The 25,748-nt window shown below is 31.9% G+C and overlaps 1 protein-coding gene across 1 annotated transcript in view; it reads left to right on the top strand.

Moving 5' to 3' along the window:
* Pde8 (phosphodiesterase 8) overlaps positions 1–25,748 on the top strand; it is a 169,324-nt gene that overhangs the window by 133,499 nt on the left and 10,077 nt on the right. The window contains exons 6-7 of the mRNA XM_090110727.1: positions 6,813–6,872; positions 24,074–24,131. Of these exons, the coding sequence (XP_089966853.1) occupies positions 6,813–6,872; positions 24,074–24,131 (118 nt within the window). The remainder of the gene's footprint in view (positions 1–6,812; positions 6,873–24,073; positions 24,132–25,748) is intronic.

A 25,748-nucleotide genomic window follows, 5' to 3' on the forward strand; every position in this document is an offset into this window, starting at 1 on the left:
TATGGTATTATTTAAAGTAATACCAAACAAAATTTTGAAAAGATTAATGAATGATTTAGATATTAATATTTATATTATTCCGTGATTAAACAAATTGACTGAATCCGACCAGTTAATTAAATAATATTATGTTTTATGGAAACGAAAAAATATGTTCGCATCATATCATTTAAAAATTAATTAAACTCGACCATATGAAAACAATTTGAAAACAGCAAATAAGTCGGGATTTATTTGCAAGTTGCTTTGCCGAGCAGAAAAAAAGTTAATATTTGCAAAGTACTCTTATAAAGGTTTAACCAGAGCCTTTGTCACCTTGTGTTGAAGCACTCTCATATATTATTTACCTACCCCACGTGATTTTATGTGACTCTTATGAGACTTTTATTATGTTTGTCAATTAATCTACCTTTACCCTTCACCTTTAGCATTTTGTTGAACAAATAATATAGACTTGATGGAATGTGTTTGCATTTCTTTATGGAATTTCATCAAAAACATTCTTATAAATATTGTATGCTATCAAATACTGTACGTTTGCTTAAGCGTTATGATTGAACTTGATTTGAAGATAACTTTAATAATAAATAATAGACTTGATGGAATGTGTTTACATTTCTTTATGGAAATTCATATTAATGTCTCAAAAACATTCTTACAAATCTATACTAATATTATAAAGCTGAAGAGTTTGTTTGTTTGTTTGAACGCGCTAATCTCAGCAACTATTGGTCCGATTCGAAAAATTCTTTTGGAGTTATGTAGCTCATTTATCGAGGAAGGTTACAGGCGATATTATATCATAACGCTAAGACCTACAGGAGCGGAGCAATGCGGGTGAAACCGCGCGGCATAGCTAGTATTGTACATATATTATCAAATACTTTACGTTTGCTTAGACGTTACGCTGGATTGAACTTGATTTAAAGATAACTTATGTACTGAATTAATTAAAAACCTTACTTTTATTCCAATACACACAGGCAAAGACGCTATCTCAAGCTTGTATTGTCTATAAAGCCATTGTTTTTCTTATTTGATTGTTGTATCCTTTAAAGTAATAATAAACTTTGAGCGCAATATGCCGACGTAAATCAAGTTTGCAACTTTATTAATTGCCGGCAACTTCCCAACCGTGCGGTTATTGACTTGTCCATTTAGACGAAACTAACTGAAGTTTATTCTGTTATACGATATTTATGAAATAGAAACTAGAAGATACACGCCCGTTTTCGCCATTTCTTGACTCCTACGCTTTTCATTAACTTCTGTCAAACCCTTTTACCAGGATCAATTTACTTTGTCAAGTTAGGTAGTTTTGACGTACAAAAAATGCTTTGCTATTAATTTACCAACAAAAAATATTTGAATGAATATTTACCTGTTAAACACTTAACATCTGGATAGCGTTTTATTTCAAACCCGTGTAGGTGTCTAGTTTTCCTATTAGGAGCTTTCAGCTGGTTACTTTTAAGTTACTAGCCGCTTGCCCCTGCTTTGCGCAGATTGACTGTGGGTTGAAATTGCCTATTTCACTAATAAATTGTACCTATAGCTTTCTGTTAAAGAATTTTCATGATCGGATCAATATATCAAAAGAAAAATACTTTATAGGTAAACTTACAACTTACAACTTTAATTCTTTATAATATTAGTCAGGATGTTATTACATCTCATATTACAAGGATAACTTGATATGAAATCGCTCTAACCTTGATATTAATCAGGATTTCTACATGAATGGAGATGAGGACGTACTGCCTTATTTCTGGATCCTAAGATATATTGTTCTAAAATATATTGTTCTGTTTTGGTACATTATTATTTTCATTACAAATCTAATTAGATTTGATTACAATTGAACGTCATTTATAGAGTGTTTAAATCCCGAATTTATAGTTAAAACCTGCACAAGCATGAAAAAGCATTACATTAAAAACCCAAAGTTAAGCATACCTAAGCAAAAAAATCTCTATTTGTGTACTAGTCTTTTCATACTATTCTCTATTTGTCTACTAATTGTATAATTATTATTGTGAACAAAACAAATAACTGAGTTTAGTAGGCAGTCGGCTTTAATTGAAACTGGAGCAAATCAATGCATGATTTTAATATTGAGTTGAAAGCAATATCGATATTTAAAGGACATTTATAAGGGACGAGGGTGTTTTCTTCAAACATTGTGGGAATTGATTTAGGACCAAATTTGTTTACACGTTACGGGCAACGTGATTAACTGGGCATTATTCATAAGGACCGGTCATTATTAATAGTGCCCGGAGTTATCAAATTCCCCGTAACATGCATATAAGAACCTTACATAAGTACCTTTAGTTTTACTACATACTAAAAAATATGTAGTTACAAATTGTAGTTCGTAATAAAATTGTATATATAAAAAACGGTATTGTACTTTACCTGAAAAAATTGAAAATGGATGCTTTGTTAAATTGTTAAGCTTAGCAAAAAGAATAAAAAGTACGATACAAGCGGTAAGCGGTCTTCTTACTTTGAGAAACGCTGGTTTAGAGGTAATATAAATTTACATTTATAGCTCTAACGATCAATATCATGAGTTTCTGAAATTTACATATGAACGTGTACGCTTTTAATCACGCGATCTTATTTACAAAAATAAACACATAAAATTTAACAAAAAAGCTTTTTCCAGGTACCTCACAATTTTAGTACGTTTTGTTTACGTACCTCAAAATCAAACATCCACAATATTTGATTTTGAGGTCCAAATAAAAAAGATTTTACAAATTTTTCCTATAATAACAAACTTTTGGGCTATTATTTTGACCATAGTCATTATTTAGTCATTAGTAATTTTTAGTTGTCTGTATGCTAAGTAATCATACTTTATTTTTTAAATCTTATAACTTCTTACACATTAATCTATACTAATATTATAAAGAGGAAAAGTTTGTAAGTATGTATGTATGTATGTATGTATGGTTTTCACGCAAAAACTACTGGACCGATTTCAAAAATTCTTTCACCATTAGAAAGCTGCATCTTTACTGAGCAACATAGGCTATATTGCATTTTCAAAAAAATTAGAGATCCTTACCAAAAATGCAATAATGTAACCCAAGGTGTAAAAAAATCCTCAATAAAACTTCTGTCATCGCGTGCGCTGCGGAATCTATTGAAGATAGAACAAAAAAATGTTCTACGGTATTATAGAATGGATCAATATCTACAAGAAAGTCCGCGATACCATATGTCCATCTTCAGTAGTTATGTTACTACAACAACTTTTTTACGTTTTCAAAGTAAAATAGAAGTGCCGACAGTAATTAAACCATGTTATCCATACACATATATTAATCCTTATCCCATTAAATGATGTTTTATTATAGACTGTTTCAATACCAGCAAAATACTTTTTAAATTAAAAGAATTGGATATTCCATTCAAAAGATATAACGAATTTTTAAAAGTGTCAATCTACAGAAAATAGTAGGTATACTGTTCGAGCAGGCCGTAGTGCGGGGGTCACAGAGGAATTCTACCAATATGCGTCTTGACGGAACACAGTGGGGTTTTGGTCGGTAGGAATCCGACATAACCAACGGCCCCTCCCCCGGAGGCCGTGGGTATCTATGAAAGATTTCCCCACTAAAACAAAAAAAAAAAGGCCGTAGTGCGGGACGGGGTAAAGGTGATTTTCATGTGATTAAAAATTAAACCTATAGTCCGACCTATAGTAGACTTTTTACTGTAACGATATCGCTATCTATGCGGGTGAAACCGCAGGGCATTGCTAGTAACATATAATTTACACATCTTAAACTTAATCGATTTACGTAATCAATTAAAAGCACTCAGACTCGTATCAATATGGATAAAACATGCCACCTAAACTTAGTCTGGATATTGGAAGAAGCCTAAACACACTTCATATGCTCGTGCTCGTCAACGCTTCTGACATGTTTGTGTCCTTAGAAGGTCCTTAGTGACTAATGACTAAAGGATTATCTTTAGACATTTGTGGGTAATGCGTTAAAACGTGGTTAAAACTAATTGCGCTAGCGGCTAGACTATACATATTTTTATATAATACTAGCGGTCCGCCCCGGCTTCGCCCGTGGTACATATGAAAAATAGATGTTGGCCGATTCTCAGACTTACCCGATATGCACAGAAAATTTCATGAGAATCGGTCCACCCGTTTCGGAGGAGTATGCAGACTAACATTGTGACACGAGAATTTTATATATAAGATCTTCTAGTTTCGTCTTGCTGTGTGTGTATATCTGTTCTGTATATCTTATGTATTACTCATTCAAAAAAACAGATAGATGCGAATTTATACCCATACTGAAATCAGAATGGTTTGATGAGTAATATTTAAAAACTCAGATTACAAATTAATTATTAATCTCATTCAAACGTTTCTACATTTGTCAATAAAAAAGGGTTAATATTTTTAAATGAGAAGAAAACATCTTTCGTTGATGATCATTGTCTCTGCATTATTTTAATTTTAACAGCATAATAATAAAGCCCCATGCTAAAACTCCACGAAGGTAAGCAATCAAAAAAGGCTCATCGAGTTTCCTAAAAGGAATATAATCCTCCGGACATACTTAATATTTAACAGTATTTTATTACATAACTTTTCGTATTAGATTTCTTAAAAGTATCAAGTCTTTAGACATGACGCGACTTGGTTCATATCAGATATCGATCTCCTTATTTCACTCCCTTGAAGTTTTTCTTCGCGCTAAGATTGTGTTTGAGTTTTTAAAAGTTGCATCTTTTTATATAAAACAGTTTTATTATAATCCGTTTACGTACACAAAATTGCAAAATAGCATTATATTAGAAAACAGTTTTAATGAATCAATGTTAATGAGAAAAGAAGATATTCAATCGAATATAATTATATGTAAGTAAAAAGTAAACATACAACTTCATGATCTTTAAACTTTAATTATTTATCCTTGCTCGCCTAAGAGACAATTTATTATTATAATTTTCAAGTTATACGAAATAATTTCATTATCAATTTACATCGGAAAAGCACAAAAGCATGTGCAAGAAAATTACTCAACGTTAGTGCATTTGACGTACGAACCGCAAGAACAAAAGCAACGATATTATTGACTTTCCATATTACAGTTTACTTTGATACAAAAGCACAGAATATATAATAGTACTACAAAGTCCCAATGATAATTGATATTGGTTAAAGAGAGCATAAAACCCGCCATGTCCACGCCACAAAGCTCTTCATTCACTTTGACAATTTTTCCGAGTTTTCGAAAATGACTGTTGGCGCAATTTATGCAGACTTTTTACTGTGTAAAACTTTCTGTGTGATTTTTTTTTGTTTTGTTGCGAAATGGATTACGTGTGAAATTTTATATAGATAAGAGACAATAAGAAGAATCCTGGCCTTAAAAATTATCTCGATTGAGATACAGATATTTCGATTTAGAATTTAACTGTCACGATTTGCGTATCCTTAATACTGTATCTTCTTAATAATATCATTATTTTGGTTATTTGGTTACACGTCTCTCCAAATATATAGTGTTCTCCATTATTCTTTTGTGTGTTCCGTTCTACGTATTTTAGAATCCATAGGTATGGAAACTATTAAAATCTTTTATATTAATCTATACACAAGTATGTATTCAAATGAGACATACATTATAATATTTATAAATAAACAGCAAATAACTTTAAGGTCCATTCTACACTCCTAACAACACAATCAAAAACCAAATGCCCAGAAAATTATACAAGTAAAAGGTTGGAAAATTTTACGGTTTTGTTATAAAGTATCACCGCAGATACAAAATTAAGCAGAGGCGAACTGAAAACTGATTATCATGCAAATTCCCACCGCATTCAGCACATCACTCTGGAACCCTTAACGGCACCCTTTGTTTCTAAGCCGCTCTCAAAGACATCAATTTAACCAAATTCAAAGGATGCGAAATCTTGTGTTACCTAAATCTATTCTCCTATTGGATATTTTGATATTGCGGTAAGACATACCAATTATTTTAAGAACAATATGATGTACTTAGACTTATAGAAAACAGTTTTTAGTCAACCATGTTTGTATCATTTTATGTCAGTCAAACGGTGTTTCTTTGTATTTCGTATGTAATGTACACTAAAGTGTATTCGTTCAATCACTCAAACTTATATTCATGCATGCATATGGTTTATTGAATCCTACTTTACAATATTATCATGAATATTATTGCGTCGCTCTAATATAGTTTTCAATTGAATGTATGAATAAAGTAAATGAATACGCTTTCGCAAATGTAACTAATTATAATACTGTTCATCAATTGGCATGTTTTCAAAGACTACGTGGAAGTGCAATGTGAAATGTGTAAATGAGCTTTGCTTGAGTGAAGCTTTAAAGCTTACTTTTAATTAAAATGAACATAGAGATAGTTCTTAGAAATATTCGATTATATTTTGTCGTATTTTATTATGGTTAATGGAGAGGAAAGAGATTATAATTTAAAATTCTGTCACAGAATTATTTTATTGAATTGTAATAGCAATGTAGTTTTGAAATAAATGTTGACATATACCTATAGTGTACACCAACGCAAATAGATACTGTATTTTCTTATTACTTACTGAAACAGATCCATTAGTAAATTAGAAAACCTAAATTATAACACCATAAAACAAAAACATTAATATTTTACAACGAAATAACGCAATTTGTCATCTTACGTAGTTACGCCACATTAACATAATATTCAAAGAAGCTCTTAAAGGATCCATGACGTCACTTTATTAATATTCGCTGTATATTGTTTCAGAGCAATACGAGGCTTGAAAAACACACAACACACCGTTCTTATAGCAGTCGTCAAAAAGAGGTGAGTGGTTATACATAATTCTAAATAATGTAAGATAGTGTAGAGGTTTCACATTTATGGAGAAAGGGTAATAATTCAGTGCTACGAAATTCCCTTCAACTTTGTTAGCCGGCCTTTGGGTCCGCCAATGGTTGATTGAAATATTGATATAATAGAAAAATACTTCCGAACGTTAGTCGACGTAACATAAAAAAAAATTGTTGCCAAAAATACTCTTAATTCTGAAAATTTGAACGATGAACAGGAGAAGCACAGAAGTCGAAACAGGAATGCATATTGAAGGATGTATGAGTCGATGGAATGAGAACTATATCTGAAGGTGAAAATATGTATGCTATTTTCTTTTGGTATCTGCACTTGTAAAATTTGTATTTAGTTATTTTTTAAATAAGTATTTTACGCTTCATAAATAGCAGACAGAATAATATGACAGGCTGAACATTAACTATTTCACAAACAAAACCAGGGAAATTTCCCAACAAGGGTTCCATGGGTGACACAAGACATGTGTGACATTTTGTGCCGGAGCCATAGCTAGGAATTGGGTCAGGGTTATACCTGCGTCTTAGACCTGCGTATATAAACTGATAGTTTCCAAGCAGAACTTGTATAGGAGAAAATATTACCTACGACTTATAAGGGTTTCTTCATTTTACTGTATTTTAATAATACTTATACATCCGAATTTGACAAATCCGTTAGTTCCGTTTTACGTTCTAAAATTTAGAAGCTACATATTGAGGATCAATCTGAAATCAAAATGGCTTACTAATATGATAACATTTGTTGTTACCTAATTTATTTTATAGAATGTTCACATTTACTTCTATTAATTTATTAATATGCATTATAAAATTCCATACGTGGTTTTTCGCTTAATCTGTCTAAATAAAACCTTTTCACATCCATACTAATATTATAAATGCGAAAGTTACTCTGTCTGTCTGTCTGTTACTCAATCACGCCTGAACTACTGAACCAATTTTCATGAAATTTGGTAAAGATATATTTTTGATACCCGAGAAAGGACATAGGACAGGTTTTATCCCGGAAATCCTACGGGAACGGGTTTTTCTCTGAAAACGCGGGCGAAGCCGCGGGCGGAAAGCTAGTAACATATAATTTACAAACTTTTTAAAAATATAAACTGGATAGCCCATTAAATAGTGCGGAGGTTTCACTAGCAGCACTTCCCATATTATATTGTAAGAGATCAATAAATGGTAATGGGAACATCAAACACCTACACGTTTTAAGGTTTACGTTATTAAGCGAAGAGCATTAATAAAGCAGTTCCTTACCACGTTCTATATTAGAACCTATAATATTATATTATAGAGATTCTAGACCAGAATATTAGCCTTCTCTTTGATACATAATTTGGTACAATATGCAATTACATTAGAGCGTTGTAATAAGGAGCAGATGAAGAATAAAATCTTGTAGTTTTAGAAGACTGGTCACCGATTTGAACGTAACAACCTCGAGCAGTTTACAAAATATATGCAATGCATTTGCACCTTAACCCACACAAGTATAGAATTGTTCTATAACAGTTTAAATCATAAACTGAAAACCTGTAACGCTGTTCAAATGCAGTATTAAGCATTATAAAAACGACGAAGTAGTTAACCATCATTTAAACAAATCATCCATTATACTTTGTGAAATAAGTGGAAATGTTTCAGAAAGTGAGTAATGATCTAAAATTGTATCTTAATCTGTGATGTTTACACGCTTGATCGCCTTCCGTAGGATTTGTACAAAAATGTAACAGAATACAGAATTGTATTTCATTCATTGATCATATCTTTGCTTGCAAATTTCATTATATGCAACTTCAAACGAAATTATGCTATTTCTATTATTCAACACACAGACATCACACAGACAATGCCCCAAAGCATTTTTAACGGCATTGGCCATGTCCAGCATTTTCTTAAAAGTAATCCATTTGCCTCGCGGCAATTCGTCCTTTGCTCAAAGAACACCCAATTTCTCGGAACAACTAAATGAGTTCCTTACCATAAAACATATTATTATCAGTAGTTCATAAAAAAAGATGTCCATATAGACAATATCATTTATCATTATATAGTCCAGAAAAAAACGTTGCTTCTTAAAAGTTTGCTTCTTTCTGTAAGCTATTAAATATTGTCTTTTATTTTTTATCGGTATTAAATTACACAGATTATATAGGTACTCCGCAAATGTACAGCGGCATTTTCATATTAAAATAGTAAACAGTGAAGCCAAGTTCAAAGCAACGATTGTATTTAATTTTATCACGAGACAAAGGCACGAAAGGTAAAACGGTGGAATCTTTACTTTGTGATATTTTGTTTTGCCTTTGTTGGCATTTTTAAAATAGAATGCAAGTTATATCGCGTGACAGCTACAATTTACAGAACTGATATTATTTTCCGGGCTTGTTTATGAGAATAGTTTTGTTTGGAATGAAAATAAAAGAAAAATTAACTGTTATGTGCATCGCGATTATAGCGGAGTATATTTTTACAGTTGTTTTGACAATTGTAAAGTTTGTGAGATTTTTAAAAATTACCACATAGTACCACACTAATTAGTAAGCATTTTTTATCAAATTGGTAATACATAATAACCAATACAATTAAATGCTATTACGAAAATAAAATTAATGAACTAATGTGTTCTTTCAACGTTAATAAGTAACGTCGTAAATGATTCAATCACAAATATTTTTAATGTTTTAAATATTATTTAAAATAGAAGTAGTTCTATGAATAACTATTAGTATATCAAAGAAATTTAACATTGAACACAATAAATTGTAGTCAAAACAAAGCTTTAAATAAATAAAAGATTTTACAAACTTTTTTATGAATAAAAGATTTGTAGCGATGAAAACAATTCATCATAAAATAACTGAATTATACCGACAGAGCTCTGACTTTAGCAAATAAAGTTTGTTTGGGTTTGAACACAAATTGATAAATTTAAGTAATTTGTGTTTCACTAAAGTTTGAGTAGAAAGTGAATACAGGCATATATCATACTGTCCAGATAAAATCATATTTCGGTTTTTAGATTTAGCGGCAAACAGAAAAATATATCTATTTAATAAAAGCTCTATATTCCTTAGTTCCTCAATACTATGTAATACAATGTATAAACCTATGTATTTTAAAGACGTTGAACAATATACAAAAGAGCGTGTGTGCCAAGCACACGTGACAGAAGTGAAACTCCCTAGGCAAAATTCAAAGAAACCAAAACCATCGCCTTTCTCCATGACGTGGTATTACCATGACGCGAATCTTGAAATTTAACTCTCAACGAGCCAAAAGAAGTTTCACTTCAATTAAGTATTACTAAATCTGTGAATGATTTCTAAACATTCACAAATATACCTATAAACTATATCCAACACTCATATTCAGCATAACAGAAACATTAAAAGAAGACAGCTGGTAAGTGTTGATATACCTAAGGAAGAAGGCCACGGACATGAAAGTAGTATGCTTTGATGTTACAATTAAAGTTATGTATGTTTGCATTTACATTGCGAATATCTCATGACCCAAATAAAAGAATCCAACAACATCACACAATATTTACAATCCGGCTAATGGTTATTTTATTATCGAAAGAAAAAAATAATTGATAATAATTTTAAAGGTAATATTTTCAATTAAGAGGCCCGCGTGTGTAATTTACATCATAAACAAAGGTCAGAATATTTTAAGAACAATTTAAGATTACTCCTTCACCAAATATCCGCCATAAATTAGTAAAGACGATTAAACTTCGATTAAACGACTGAGTAAGTACTCTTCTTATTTTTGCTAGAGCCTCAGCGTTTTAACTGTGTCCTTAATTTTTTAATATTTCAAGTTTGTTGAGTTTTGTACCAATTATGAGTTAGTGATTTAAGACTAACGAAACTTCAGTGTTTGTTATTATTTTATGTTACTTGTATAATTTAATTCCTGTAAAATGTTTAAATAAATTAACCATCAATTTTTCTATATCAAATCAGGTTCTTTTATGTTCAATCTTATTTGCGTAAGTACTTATTTGTTTTTAATATAATATTTTTGTGTATTATTTCATATTTATTAATAACTAGATTTACGCCTTTACGCGACTTCGCCCGCGTTTTCAAAGAAAAACACGCATAGTTCCCAGAGGATTTCCGGGATAAAACCTATCCTATGTGTTAATCCAAGTTACCCTCTATATGTGTGCTAAATTTCATTGTAATCGGTTCTGTAGTATTTGCGTGAAAGAGTAACAAACATACATCCTCACAAACTCCCGCATTTATTATATTAGTAGGATAGGATAGGATAAATTGTAATTATATAATAAAAAGTAAAATAATTAATAGACAAATGTTTTCTCAAAAAAAATCGGTTTTCTTTCATTCTGTCGCTCTTCATAAATGACTCAAAACTAATTGTAATTTACTAGCAATCAGTTTATATCAAAAAGGAACTTCCCCAACACAAAAAAAACGTTATTGTTTATCCCATAAAACGTCTGACGCAAAACAAGCAACACGTTTCGGCTTTTGAACGATCCATAAAAACGATTTATTCGTTATAAACGGACAAGCGGATTTCGATTTTAGTATTAAGGCAATCCCTCAAAGCTTTACATAACTGCATTATAAAACAGGAAGCTTTCACGTTATTATAAAATCAAACATATTGTCTTTATTAATATTTTGAATACTTGGCCAAACATATATTTGAAATAAAAATTCATACTTTTGTTTGCACAATACCTAAATGAGTAAAAAGTTACTTTTAAGGTGGGAAAATTACGAATTTTAGTAGAATATGGTAGATGTTAAAATATTCCATAATAAGTCCTTATTAATTCACGTTTCAGAAAACATTAACGTCTAAAATAACTTGGAAATACTGTAATGATTTTCTATTTCAAGCGCCTCTTATTAGAGCCACTACCACGCACATCCTACATAAACTTATTTATTGTTATAAGGCTGTGGCCTTACTTGCGATGCTGTATCATCTTCGAAGAACCAGTCCCTAGCGACTCGATGAATAAAGGGTAAAATAAGTTGTAACCGTACTCTGATGGAAGGATAATTAATTTTGAAACGTAATGAATTTCATTTGACGCGCATTGGAGAGTTTATACGTTTTTAATTCATTTGTGCCCAACGAGTAACACCCTCAAATGTCACACTGTTACTCGATGGGATTTTTTTCTGAAAAAATTCCCAACCGGTCACACTACCAGTCACACTGTTACTCGATGGGAATTTCTTCAGAAAAAAATCCCAACCAGTCACACTGTTACTCGATGGGAACACACTGTTGAACTTAATGAAAATAAGAATTAAATCGGTTTTTTAAATTTTTATTAAAATCAACAAAATAACAACATTGGTAAATACAGTTACTTAATTACGGACGTTACACGTTAACATTCGTCATATTGCTAGTAATTCTCATTTTAATGTTTTAGTCATAGTAACAATATCTAAACACAATCGGCCTCATATAATATAACAGAGTAAATCATCACATTTTACAATAATTAACAGTCCTTATTTCTAATATTAATTTGAACCTTTAAAGAAGAATTTTCTAAATATAATCAGCCTTATGTTTGTACCTATATGCATGTATCACAGTAAATCATCACATTTTACAATAATTAACAGTCCTTATTTCTAATATTAATTTGAACCTTTAAATGTTGCCGGCTTATCATAACTTTATTTTGCTATACATAATTTTAATTGTCACAACATACTTATGGCTAATTATATGTATTTGGAAAATTGTTTAAAGTTCAAATTAACATTAGAAATTAGAACTGATAATTGTTGTAAAATGTGATGATTTACTCTGATATATTATATAAAGCTGATTGTACCTATTTAGGTACCTCCCCCCCCTTATTACGTGGGATTTAAATATAGATGGCGAGATGTGGGTGTAATATTACACCTCTGCCTACCCCTTCGGGGATACAGGCGTGAGTCTATGTATGTATGTATGTATTTAGGTATTGTAATTTTATTTAATTATTTAAGAACTAGCTTTCCGCCTGCGGCTTCGCCCGCGTTTTCAAAAAAAAACCCGCATAGTTCCCGTTCCCGTGGGATTTCCGGGATAAAACCTAGCCTATGTCACTCAGAAATGATGTAGCTTTCCAACAGTGAAAGAATTTTTCAAATCTGCCAAGTAGTTTCGGAGCCTATTCAATTCATACAAACAAACAAACAAACAAAAAATCAAACCTTTCCTCTTTATAATATTTGTATAGATGTATAGATGTATAGATAAAACGTTCAAAGGAGAATCACCAGCAATATGACGAATAAATGTTTTTAAAGTAAAAACCGATTTAATTCTTCTTTTCATTAACTACTGTAATATTGTGACTGGTTGGGAAATTACTAATAAGAAGTTCCCATCGAGTAACAGTGTGACTGGTTGGGAAATTAGTAATAAAAAGTTCCCATCGAGTAACAGTGTGACTGGTTGGGAATTATTTCTTAAAAACATTCCCATCGAGTAACAGTGTGACATTTGAGGGTGTTACTCGTTGGGAACAAATGTTTTAATTTAATTATTCCGTTGTGATGTTAAATATTGTTTTGCAATTTGCTATAAATTTATAAGACCTGGTTGAATCGAATTTATACAGATAATGTTATTTTAAAAGGTTTCTATACTAAACTCATTTCACATATAAAAACTTATAATAATAATAATAATAAGGGCGTAGGGATGTGACGACCCCATCGCCCACGGTTGGAATATCTATTGTTTACGTGACAATAGATATTCCACCCGTGCAGTCAGTCAACCCGCAGGACACCTTGTGGCGTGGTGTCGGGGAGTAGCGACCCCGCGGGAACCGAGTGCTCCCGGGGGAGGCCCCTGTCTTCATCTCCGGCTTGCCTTCACCGGCCGGTCGGAGTGAAGCCTGACGAGGACAGGACCCCCACCTCTGGCTTGCCTTAAGCGGCCGGCCAGAGTGGAGTCGCGAGAGCTTTTAGCTCGAAGGGTGGATGCGAATCGTAAGTGGCGAGTGGGCACGTGATGCTGGACCCTCAGGGAGCGCGTGATCGTAGTTTAAAGTCCAGGGACGCCTCTCCACCCTTAGCTGCTCACAATATGTTGCCCCCTTGTCGCACTATTGCAGCGACTTATTTCGGGGGCCCATACAGTGAGAGGGCGAGTCACCACCTGCCAACAAATTTTTACTTCCCTTAAAGGTAGAAAGGCAGGTGCCATAGTTTCCATAGTCCCCAATTCCAGTCCATGTAGCATCCCATTCCATAGCCCGGTTTATTTTGCTTCCATTTCTCACAATAGTCCTACATCGGCCGCGGACTGCCCAGGACTGTATCTCTATAGTGCAGTCATGGGCAGACTGCGGCTGGTGTCCCACAACACAGTAAAATTCTCGAAAGGGCCTCTGCGTGTTGGATCCGTGTCCCCACGTAAGCCTTCCAAAAGTCCGGGTACCGTCCTTCTGGTGGTACCCGAGTATTATGGAACCGAGAAACATAATAATAATAATAAATTCTTTATTTAAGAGTAACAGAGACTCATTTTACATACACAAAAATACACAAAAATCACTAATACACATATAAAATTAAGCTCACAATCATAAAATATAAAATTAACATGTCACAAATAATAATAATCAATACATAAAATCACAGAAAAATTAAATAAAAATAAAAATTAAAATTAAATTACGCAACAAATAATTAATCTAAAAATACAAATTATAAAATTGACATGTCACAAAAATATAATAATAATCAATGAAACATACATAAAATCACAGAAAAATTAAACAAAAAATTAAAATTAAAATTAAAATACGCAATAAATAATTATTCTAAAAAATACAAATTATTAGGTATACAATTATTTTATAGAAATGTCTTAGAAATGTTTTTCAGGCTCATTAATTTCATAACATGGAAAACATAGTTCTTTTCGCAACTTTGTCTAGAACCAAAAAAACAGTCTAGGCTACACGTTGAAGCTTAACATCAAAGAGCATCAATCCTGTTATTCCATCAACTGTGTCAGAGAGAACCAAACGTGATATTGACACGTGGCAAGTCCCGTGAAAGCCTCAAGCTTTGTTTTTCACAGAATTTTGTTTCGGGTTAAAACCCTGTTATGTGAATACACTGGAGTTAGCCTTTGTTGTATTTTGTTCATCAATGGTACGAACTATTTAGCACGTAAAACCGCAGGATTTTATTAATAAGTATTCCTACTTATTTGATAAAAATAAAAATAGTTCTGGAAAGTGGGGAATATTTGTAAATTTACTTTTAACAATAAATGGACTTCTGTAGGTAACACGGACTAATTTGGTATGTAATTAATGAAAATTGCTTTTGAATATTTTATGATAATAACGCTTTCTGAAAATAGATTGGGTATTCAATCAATCAAAATGATACGCTAAATTGGTACATAATTATTGGAAATAATTTGATATATAGAGCAGGCTCCAAGGAGATGTTCGTTTGCAAAAATCGCGGACCTAAATCTGACTTCTGATATATATTGTATAGATCCCAGACATCCTATAGACAGATGTTGCCAACCAGTTTTGTGGTCCCCCTGCCCGCACCCCGGTAATTAAATATGGCATACAAAGAAAAAAATAAAAATTTCCAAAACATGCCGTGTGGGGTATCAAATGAAAGAGCTTATTGAGTAGATCACGAATATATAGCATACTATATACATTTCTTACACTTTCTCTAAGATTTTTTAGAAAATTTACGAAAATGGTCCATTTTTGAGTTAACTTTAAACCACTATAGATTGAAAACTCATGAATATATTTTTTAAATTATTATTTTAAATAATTAACAATAGTCCATTGTTTATGATTCAATAGTTCGTAATATAATATAAGTGAGCTATGTGGTGGATTTGATGAAAATAACTATATACTATATGAACTTGAAAATATACTCGCCATCTTTCAATGCTCCCCCCACTCCCCCATGCAACTATTTCACTGTACGAAATATTGAATCGTAAACAATGGACTATTGTTAATTATTTAAAATAATAATTTAAAAAATATATTCATGAGTTTTCAATCTATAGTGGTTTAAAGTTAACTCAAAAATGGACCATTTTCATAAATTTTCTAAAAAATCTTAGAGAAAGTGTAAGAAATGTATATAGTATGCTATATATTCGTGATCTACTCAATAAGTTCTTTCATTTGATACCCCACACGGCATGTTTTGGAAATTTTTATTTTTTTCTTTGTATGCCATATTTAATTACCGGGGTGCGGGCAGGGGGACCACAAAACTGGTTGGCAACATCTGTCTATAGGATGTCTGGGATCTATACAATATATATCAGAAGTCAGATTTAGGTCCGCGATTTTTGCAAACGAAACTCCACTGAGAGTCCGGTCTAATAAATAGAATAAAAATATAGAATATACTTTTTGTCAAAAAATAAAAATTTTACAGTTTGTAGGTACTTTTAATAGAATACGAAGTCACAGTGCCGCAAAGCTGTTTAGTAAGAAGAAAATTAGTAACCTATACAACATCCTAAAGTTAAACTATCCTATCCTACTAATATTATAAATGCGAAAGTTTGTGAGGATGTGTGTGTGTTTGTTACTCTTTCACGCAAATACTACTGAACCGATTACAATGAAATTTAGCACACATGAGGGTAACTTGGATTAACACATAGGATAGGTATTCCCACGGGAACGGGAACTACGCGGGTATTTCTTTGAAAACGCAGGCGAAGCCGCGGGCGGGGAGAGCTAGTAACTTATAAATGAAATTATTCAAATTGATAATAGTAATTTACAAATACATTTCAAAATAATTAAACTGTCACAAAGCACAAAGTTAATGTTACCAACAATACCCAATACAAAATAGTCTGTCATTGAAATGTTCACGTTGCGGTGAAATAATCATATTTTATGAAAAACAATTATTTAGAGTGGTTTCTTGTACATATAAGAGTATAATAACTAAACGCTGAATAATCCTAGTCTTTTTTCAATAAACTTTGACATTTGAAATGCTTGAAACAGGGTGTATTTTTTTATTAAAAAATAAGGCTAAGTAATAAAAAGCTGCATGCAGAATAATTTAAGCGTTGCAACTATAGAGCAGAGGCTCTAAACGTTAGATAAAATGTAAACATTTTAAATTTTTCTGCACATTATAATGTTCACCGAATTAAATGATTCAGACCGTGAAGTAAACATAGTAAAGAAACTAACATGTCCAAAAAAAAGAAAAAATGGACGACATTTCACGTCTGCCAACCCGCATTTTTATTATCAGCTATAAACCCGCCTGAAAGAAGCCTGTTCTTACAGTTAGATCTAACATGGGCTGATAAAAACTTACTATGAAGTCGTTATTTGTTGTTTTTTGTAAATGAAAAGTAACTATTTTACTGTCATTATCATAATATATGCACTATGTAAATTATTATAGGGATAAACTGGGATAGACAGTCGTATGTTATTCAAACACATAAACTAGATTTCGGTTTCGATTATATCTTCATTAATTATCTCAACGTTATTACATTTGGATTTTTATATATTCTATTTTATTATTTGGTGTTATAAAATTTAATTTTAAGACAACGATGGAAAATCTGTAAGTTCCATAGAAAATGTAACTACAAACTTTTAATAGATATTTTCGTTTTTTCAAGCAATTTTGCCCATTTTTAACCGACTTCAAAAAAAAGGAGGAGGTTATCAATTCGGCCGGTATGTTTTTTTTTATGTATGTACACCGATTACTCCGTGGTTTCTGGACCGATTTACGTGATTCTTTTTTTGTTCGATGCGGGATGGTGTCGAATTGGTCCCATAAAAATTTTATTCGGATAGGCTTATTAGTTTTTATTTTATGAGCATTTTTGTCTGTATTTGTAAATGTTGCAAGTGCAAGTTTGAAGTCGGTTGTTTTTAACGGAGTTGTTGACTTGTTATCTCTTTTAAAAGATAAGTGGAAGGACAAAAATACCCGAATTCGTCGCGCTGTCCTTGAATTTTATGCTTAGAGCAACACGATTTGGGGCTTTTATTTCAACAGATTAGGTAAGATATATACACCCTTGTAAAAGGATACAAGATAGAATAATATATTTAAGTGAACTCCTAAAGGGAAGTTTTTGAAACAACGTAATAAAGCTCTACAATTATGCTCTATCACGCAATACATAACAAAAGCAGTGTAAAGTAGATGCAATATCCGTAACATCTAAATCTCTTTAATGAAATAAGCCATTTTAGTGCCCGTAAAGGTTTCGCAATCAACTCGTCTAGAGGTTGAACAAAAGGTTAGGCGAACATTGATTTTAAACACTATTTTGTAGTTGTTTTTGAGTTTTGAACATTTGAAATATCCCAACTTAATAAAATGTTTAAAATTAAACAATTAGAAGATATTAAATAAATTACCATTATTTATTGTAGGTATACCGTATAAGTAAGTATTTATGAAAGTTTTGGGAAATGGTTCTTTAGCACGACTCTTTATTCATATAATTATGATCTTGTATTGTTTTAGAGTAATAAGTTAAATCTCTTCTGTATCTTTAAAACTATTACACAAACAGCTATTATAATATATATACACCATATCTTCCAAACCATGTTTCCCAATTACTCTAAAGATGGCCGCCTCATTAAAAAGTTATAAATGCTGTAGATGCTTATGGTCGCTTGCGGCTGAACATGTGATCCATGCATTTAAAACTTGCAAACTAAATTATTTTATTAGTAGCGCTCACAAGCTAATTATTAATCATAAATCATAATAGACGATGTCACCATCGTCTATACTTTAACACTTGCTAATCCTCTTGGTTCTGCCCCGGTTAATCCTGGAAAGAATCAAAAAATTCTACCTTATGTCACAAAAAAGCTCTTCTGGTGATGAAAGTAAGTATTTTTATAATCAGTTTTCTGGTCGAATTTTATTAAGTATATAATCAAAAAATATTTCCCCTTTGTTATATATTTTAGCTTCGATCAGCAATAAATATCCCCTTTTTAGCATATACGACATGCATTTAACATAGGCTTTACGGAAAAGATTATTTACGGACAAGTAGGTGAAAAACCTTTGAGTTTTATGCCTTACGAATATTTTTTTATCAGCCTTCATAATAGATTGAACCCAAATACCAAAACCACCCAGCTGTATCTCTCCTGTACTTACAACTGTTAAAAAAAAACGAAAAAACTTTCGCAAATTCAGTTAAGGAATTGAAATAAAGCACAACAAAGAATAAGCAATATTGTTTCAAAAAATACTTTTAGGCGCCTCGTTATTTTGGCAAAAATACGTAAACAAAAATCGAATTATCTTCTTGATTTTGTACGAGAGTGTAGGCGGGAATATCATCTGGAACTTAATTAAAAGCTAAACTCAATTGTGATACAAATAAAACATTTTTATTCTTTGTGTAAAATTGATTGAGTGTATTTTGTTACTGTTTCTTATTCTTATACTCGATTGAGAAAAAATTTCAGTCCTCCATGACAAATATATTATACACGGAATGTATAATATCTATATTGTACTACTGTACCTAGGTACATAGTTTCTAGGATAAACTGCATTGTGTTACGATGTTCTTCTTTGACAGTTTTAATAATGAGTTGTTTATAAACAAAAATATAATTAACAACATTATAAAAACATTAGCTTAAATAAATGTAAGCTAAAAAAATTTCTATTTACTACATTATTTTAATACTGTGGTATAAATTTTAAGCGCCGTTGGATAGCCAAACAATTTCTTAAAGTCAGATGAGCGGTGTTAGTATATTTACTCTAGCAGATACCTTAATTCTTTAAAAGTTTTAACTACTTAGGAATGCAAATTGAGTAAGCGAAAAGGAATTAGGGTAATACTAAACGCTTTATAAGATTATAACACGATGTGAATATGTTTCTTGTCTTTTCGTTTCAATTTATATATCATATAAAAGAGTTATTTTACAATACGATACGATTAAAATGATGTCAGAAAAATTTATACGTGATAAATGATGTAAGCGATCAAAATTCCTGACATTCTATTCTTCGATCCTTATTAGACCGGGAGATACTGACACAAAATTTCGAGTCATTTGTAACAGGATGGCGGTTCTACAGGGTTCTTAGTACGCAATGACAAAAAGAAAAATGATGGTGTGAACGCTGGTACCGGCGGCTTAGTCGCGTGGGCGTTAGTCGAACTCGTCGGAAAATAGCGAAAGTCAAACGATTTGTAACAGTATGGCACTTATTTTTCCTGTAAGTTTGAGGATCAACGAATATAAATACAAAATTTCAAAGATCTAGGTGTTGGAAATCTTCACTTATATAAATTAATAATAAATTTATTTTTCAAGTATGACAGCACTTTTTCCCCCTACTAGAAGTATGGCAAATATAATAATGGTCACATTTTATCAAATACTCTCCAAAAAGCCAAATGCAATACTGGTACAAAAAGATAGGCGAAATAAAAAAATTTTGCAGATTTTCGGCGGTATGGCGACCATTTGGAATCGTCCGAAAAGTATGGCATGGCGATTTTCGTAAATGGCTGCACGACGATGGTTACCTGTGCAAAAGTTAGCTTGGTACAAATGGTTGAATAATTGTTTTTTTTAAATCAACACATTCGCGTCGGTATGGCGGGCTGTAAGTCATACCGGAAAAGTATGGCATGACACTACCGCCTACTTCTTTTTTATGGGCTATCGGTAAATTCTAAAATTTTTGTGTTACAAATCGTTTGACTTTCGCTATTTTTCCGACGAGTTCGCCTAACGCCCACACGACTAACCCACCGGTACCAGCGTTCATACCATCATTTTTCTTTTTGTCATTGCGTACTAAGACCCCTGTAGAACCGCCATCCTGTTACAAATGACTCGAAATTTTGTGTCAGTATCTCCCGGTCTATATATTTTTGTAGAGATGACGCGGCAAATATGATAAAGTCGACACCTATATTTTTTCATACTTAATACACATAATAAATAAGTATAACCATGTAGCAATATTATTTATATTACTAGATACGTGGTCTTCCAAAATATAACTGTTAAAAATCGCAAACCTATGCCAACGATATAACCACGGGACTTATTATTGGTTTACAATAAAAAATATACTTGTTATATGTTTTATTAGTTTACTGTAGTATAAACCAGCACATTAACAATAAACTCCGACTCGTTTAAAGTCGACAACCCCCATAATAGCAAACAGTTTGTTGACACGACACGACAACTTTAAAGTCCCTAAATGCTAAGTTCCAACAGCCCTCCGTCACGACATAATTAAAACCGGTCGTGCAAACTAAACTATAACGTCGTTATGAAAATGCAAGTTTCACAATTGTTTTAAGTACTTAGTTAGGGCCTTGAATATTATGCGATTATCATTTTTTGTATATTTTTACAATTAGGTATAGGAACATAAATAAAGTGATGCAGTTTTACGATTGCGAATAATCCAGCAGAATATGTACTGCAATTGTGAAACTGACTAACAATCTATCCCTAGCAGATGGTAATAAATAATAATGTTTCTACTTCTCTTTTTTTTAAAGAAAAACTGACCACAATCCAGAAGAATAAGCACGATTATATCATTTTTGCCAAGTCATGTAACTTAAGTGGGTGAAATGTAGCATGAAATAACTATGCCCGAAAACAGTTTTCTTTACTCATACATATACATTTAGGTATGTATGTATAAATAGATGTAGAAAATAAATGGTTAATTAACGTTCTCTTAGTTTTGTCTAGTCACCATAACATCGTTATGAAAAGTTTCGCTTAAGTTGGTTAGAACCTTATGATATAACGATTAACCTTTGATTAATTACTATTGAGTGTCATCCTGGAAAGTGTCTAACCTTTGAGTTTCCCTTATCCTGCCTTCATATCATCGTCGTTCTTGGCGAAAAAGAAACAAAGATAACTAAGCACACAACAGAAACAGAAATACAGCTGCAGCAGATGAAAACGTTCAGTAACTACAGTAAAAGCTAAAGGAAATTGAAAATGTAAGTTTTGCTTTCCGCTAATGCTGTATTGATTCTCCCAATTTTCCGAGCATAATTTACAAAGCTACTAACAACGTTATGGTTCAGCACAAGCTTCGTAAAATGTATTTGCATAATCCAGATATAGATATACAAAATCGATCGGCATCAACTTCATACCAATTAAAGACGCATCAGTAAGGAAATCATCGTTGCGCATTTTCCAAGATGTATTCTGACTGAACACCTCGCTCGCTCCGTTGAACCGGAAACCTCTTACAATCCCAGTCATTTTCCGTTTAGTGTCGCCCCCTTATTATTTTCGTGACATTTAACAATAGAAAGGACCCGTTACTTTATAAAATTTCTTAGGTGAAAAGCGGTTCAGTTAAATCTTTATTTGAATTTACCTGGATAACAGCTGCAATTGCAATTTACATACCTTTCCAGATTGCAGGGACTCAATATTTCACAGCTATTTCACCTTTTGTTCCGGACTCGCTTCTTTATTTAATTTATTTAATAAACTAGCGGTCCGCCCCGGCTTCGCCCGTGGTACATGTTTACGTTTTCTCTACATAAGAACCATCCTCGTACTTCAAGGAATATAATAAAAAAAGAATTATCGAAATCGGTTCAGCCGTTCTCGAGTTATGCGCATACCAACACATTTTGCGATTCATTTTTATATATAAAGAAAGATAAAATAATTTAAAGGAAAACGACTGATGTTGTCAAGTACGTACAACATCAGCATACAATAATTTTATTCAAACGTTAATCCCTCAATTACATAACCAAATTGAGCTATAAATGCTTCCATTATTTCAATAGAAAAAAAAAGTGGCTTACCCTTTCCCAAAACAGGTTAAACATGACATTTAGAATAGACTTTTTGGCGCCATACAATAAGGTTACAAAAGGTACTCCGATCTCGCCAAAGCAAAGATTATTCCCATTCATTGGGTCCCTTTTTCAGTTCCTATAGATAAAAAAGGACCTTTGATGGAGTGTTGAAATGAGATCGTAAAATTTCCATAATGAATTGATGAATGTATTAATATTTTTGGATACGAATCGGGGCTGTACAAAAATAAACATTCATTGAGTTTATTAAGTATGTACTCCCATCAATAAAGGTGAAAAATATTAATTTGAAACATAATTTATCCGTCTAGAGAATGAAAATTATGATATGATAATAGCACATTTTGCTACATTATCAATAATTGAACTAATAAATTATCTTTGCTGTATCTAACCTAGACGGAGTCGCCGTCGGATATTAGTATTCAATTAAATTACTGCCTAACTACGGTGATTAAATTGGAGCCTTAATGGCAGTTGAAGCCATATGCTTGAGCTATGTTAGCATCCTTTATGGTTACGAATCGAGTTACTGCACTAATTAACTAGAAATTGGATGCGGGAATAAACCTTTGAAAATAAATGAAAAAGCAATTATAACAGACCTTATTATATGAATACTTCAATACTAATAATTACTTCATAAGGATTATAAATTAGAATAGGTACATGTTGATGATATAATAAATAAATCGCGTTCAAAATTTTTTAATTTATAAATGTTTCACAAATTCAAACTTAAGTTAATTACGTAACCCAATTCGGAATTTACATGATATTTCGAGGCAGGAATTTCATAAACTTTTGCGGTATTTCGAGCGATAAGTTTCATTTACATCAAAAGCGTTATTAAGAGTGACACAGTTAAAACGTATTAAAATTAGGCAGTATACTTAGAATTGTGAACATTAAATAAGTTATTTATGCGTTTCGTTTTATCTTTATACTATGGTTATATCCAATTAATGCCAACAGCCAAGGTATTGTTTAGATAACGTGTCGGAAAATAATTAAATTGCGAAAATTGTATTACATGTGAGGTAAAGATAAACATCAATTATCAGATTGATTACAATCTTGATCGTTTAACTTTAACACGGATATAATTAAACAGTGTAACATTTATAACTTGTAATTTCTACATTTCTTGTTTATAAATGATTTTTATATAGCATAAATAATATAAATGTATTTCAATATGATTATGAAATGAATTTTATTTATGTAAATTGTATTTTATATTCTTCGTTTTTGTTCCAGTGCTTACTTGAAAGATGACTTTGCAGTTCTACCGTATCTAGAAGCAGGCTTCAACAGGGTAAGTGGGTTACACTTAAGATATTTTTAAAAAGAAATAATAATATTCTGAATCATTTATACACAATTTAAAATGATAACTTTTTGTCACTCTGGAAAGTATCTTTATCATAACTATTTATTGATACATATTTAACTCGTAATTATAGTATACCTACAATTTAGCAACCAAAAGCTTTTACGATCAGTTGTTGTGTAAAAATATAGCCTTTATATAATATGCTTCCTAAATCTGTGATCCCCGATGATTACATTTTGGAGGTCTTCAAGAGGAGAGTGAACATGAACATGAGGTCACATCTCAGCTTACCATCAGGCGAGATTGTGGCCAAGCGCTCCCCTATTGTACTGTAAAAAAAACCTCAATATTTGCCATTTGGTAAATCATACATCATACAATTTGTATTCAAAAAATATTGTATTACTTATTATATGAAACCATACCAGAATTACCAGATACAAATACCTATTTACTAGATGCGAAGGTTATATCCCAGTTTTCTTTCCTTTCAAGACGATACAAACATCGTAAGAATAATATGTAATAAAATACGAGACTAATAAGCTTTTCTCGAACACAAAAGATGGGAAAAATCAAAACGGCATTGAGCAAGAATGGAATGACAAGGCGACTCTTTATTGTTATCGAGAAATATATAATGTTTCTTGTTATATGATTAGCTTTTGTTATCGAATCATAGCGAAGGTTGTAAGTGCAGGCACGTCATTATTTTCTTTCTATATCAAAATGTATCTAGGAATCTCTTGAAAGGTTCTAGACAGGTTCAAGAAAGAAATATTATCACAAATAGATAATATTTACGTTTTCTCTACATAAGAACCATCCTCGTACTTCAAGGAATATAATAAAAAAAGAATTATCGATATCGGTTCAGCCGTTCTTCAGAGTTATGCGCTTACCAACACATTTTGCGATTCATTTTTATATATAAGAAGATTATGTGGGCGTCTATCCTTTTTTAATGTTTGTTCGCTCTTCATAATATGACGTAGACTAGTGTATAAGTATCTATGTCGTGGCCATATCGTAGATTTGCTCATTTCATGAAATGATTGATCATTTCACGAAATGGTCGCATTTCATGAAATGGCCAACATAGTTTGATCAGATAGTTAAATCGTCAACGTTTCACGATTTGGTCATCCACATTTGGCCAGATCGTATAAAATATAGAGAGTCCATAAAATATAAAAAAAAAATCAGAATATTTTAAGAACTTGTTTATTGTCATTTAAGTTAGTGCCGATAGGTGTTAGCGATGTCTAGGTTATAAATTTAGTTTATGGATTGATAAAGCTTTTTTTTCGTGGCTGTATTTTGAAAGAAAATATAGGATGATCGGTCGATAATAATTAATAAGCCTCTAATAATATACGTAAAAATGACCAATCTGATTACAGCGTGTATCAAAATAATTAAAATAATTAATTCTATCTTTCTTTCGATGAGACCACGTGATGGAAATACTTAAATTATTATGTCACTTCCGTTGGTGACGCGATAAATCAGTTATGCTATCGTAAAATCTCATACGTCACTTATCACAAATTTTCAATATCTTAATTTGTTTATATGTATACGGATGCTATTATTAAC

This window comes from Colias eurytheme, chromosome 16 (assembly GCF_061535395.1).
Source record: "Colias eurytheme isolate Ceu_HAF_F1 chromosome 16, ilColEury1 Martin Lab GWU primary, whole genome shotgun sequence".
Classification (NCBI taxonomy): domain Eukaryota; kingdom Metazoa; phylum Arthropoda; class Insecta; order Lepidoptera; family Pieridae; genus Colias; species Colias eurytheme.